This window comes from Limulus polyphemus, unplaced genomic scaffold (genome assembly GCF_000517525.1).
Source record: "Limulus polyphemus unplaced genomic scaffold, Limulus_polyphemus-2.1.2 Scaffold3731, whole genome shotgun sequence".
Lineage (NCBI taxonomy): Eukaryota > Metazoa > Arthropoda > Merostomata > Xiphosura > Limulidae > Limulus > Limulus polyphemus.
The window spans coordinates 111996-114026 of NW_013669341.1; the positions used below are offsets into that span (position 1 = coordinate 111996).

Genomic DNA, 2031 nt, shown 5'->3' on the forward strand with positions numbered 1-2031 from the left:
ATACAGCAATATAAAAAAACTGAATTTCTCCTAGTGTGACACTTGACACATTTCCTCTATACATCTTCTCTTTATTTTATCCACCACCCCTCCAGTAAGTTCAAAATTAAATGTAAATTACTGATTATAAAAATTGTCGTTGCACAGACAAACCATAATTTTTTATAGGCTTCAATTTTGTTTAGTTAATATTATACAAGCTTAAAGTTTTTAAATATTCTGAGAAAATAGTAAAAACAATACTCAGTGTCCTCTCGTATGATAATTGTGATATTTGCTCTCCAGGTATCTCCTCTTCTCTAATTTATTTACCACCCCTCCAAGAAGTATGGAATTTAATGTAAATTATTCATAATATAGTTATTACTCGGGTAAAGCATAATTTTTATAGCCTTCAATATTATTTGGTTAAGGAACCATAAACTAAAAAAATCAGACTCTTTTTGTCTCTATCAAATGATTTCTTTTATTTTGTTGTTTTCTGTACAAAGAATTGTCTATTTCCCTTCCAATTCAAACTTTATTCCCATGGAAAACACATTGATCAGCTTAGCTGAATTTTTAATAGCTCTTACTGCATAGTTGGAAAGCCAGAAAAAGTATGATGGTTATAAGACATTGTCTGCTTTTTACATGTTATTATTCTGTGTTCTTAGATGCATCATATAATTAACTAAAGAATTATTTAGTGCAAGTAGTACCATTATTATAAAAAAGTATGGTTAAGTTTCATCGACAGTCAATAGCAAAAACAAAAGAAGACCCAAGTAAGTACTGTATTTCCTGTTTTTCATGTGTATTCTTTATTCATTATTATAAAAGTAATTAAAACGTAAGCATTAGAAACTTATTAGGTTAGATAAGGTTATGTTTGGTGAAATGAAGAAAATCATTAAAGAATTCATGAGATATACTCGCAAGTAGCCCGTGTGTTAAGTAATTCAATAGGGTAACATGAGTTACCTGTTCGCTGAGCGATTTATAACGTGTTTGGCAGTATTATAGTATTATTATTATGAACAGACTAAGATCATTGACCATGAAATGTGAACAGACTAACATCATTGACCATGAAATGTGAACAGACTAAGGTCATTGACCATGAAATGTGAACAGACTAAGATCATTGACCATGAAATGTGAACACACTAATTAGGGTCATTCACTGTAATCTGTAGGTTGTGGGTTCAAATCCCTTCACTGAACATATTCATCCTTTTCACCTGTGGGAATGTGATAATGTAATGGTCAGTCCCACTTTTTGTTAATAAGTAGTGTTGATTAACTGCCTTCCTTTTAGTCTGTCACTTCCAGATTAAGGTTGGCTAATGTTTATATTATGAAAAATTCCCATTGTTGCATAGATGTATAAACACATCTATGGAAAGTGTTCCAAATTGTTTTCTCGTAATATTAAGCAGTATAAAGCCTGATTTTGTCCATTTGGAAGAGTTAATGAACATACAGTTAAAACTTTTCAACATCTCATTACAGTTTTGAGAGTATGAAAAAGATGTGTGACAAGTACAATTCAGCCATTGACAGTGTTCTAGAATTGGTAAGTGTGATAAGCTTCCATCAATATTTGCATAGTTTAATATTTTTTTTACCATACTTGTTTATATTCCATTCCTAAAGAGAATTTTCACAATTTTTGTGTAAGAAAAATAATCAATTGCATGATTTATCTTCAATTTTTAAAACCATACAAATTATTTGTGTGTTTATGTTATGTGCTTTAAATGTTCCTGTTGCGTCAACATCCATAGACAGGTTTGACCATTATAGAGAAGAAAATACAAATTTCAACTTAAGATATTTCACACACACACACAAAAGTAAATTATTCTATGGTAAAACACCTTGTAATTTAAACATTTCTTTATTCTTTAGGATTTTATTGTGTCTTGATTAGGTTTGCAAAGACTAATTCCAGAAAGGACTTGATTTTTAAGTCTTTGTTTTTAGTGTATTTGAAATTTAGTTTATTTTTCTTTTATTATATATATATATATATATATATATATATAT

The 2031-nt window shown here is 29.2% G+C and overlaps 1 protein-coding gene across 1 annotated transcript in view; it reads left to right on the forward strand.

Annotated features, from left to right (window-relative positions):
* LOC106469937 (histone-lysine N-methyltransferase, H3 lysine-79 specific-like) overlaps window positions 1-1558 on the forward strand; it is a gene marked incomplete at its 3' end in the record, with an annotated part of 21357 nt that extends 19799 nt beyond the window's left edge. The window contains exon 4 of the mRNA XM_022398507.1: window positions 1495-1558. Coding sequence (XP_022254215.1) covers window positions 1495-1558 — 64 coding nt within the window. The remainder of the gene's footprint in view (window positions 1-1494) is intronic.
* Window positions 1559-2031: the final 473 nt, after the last annotated feature.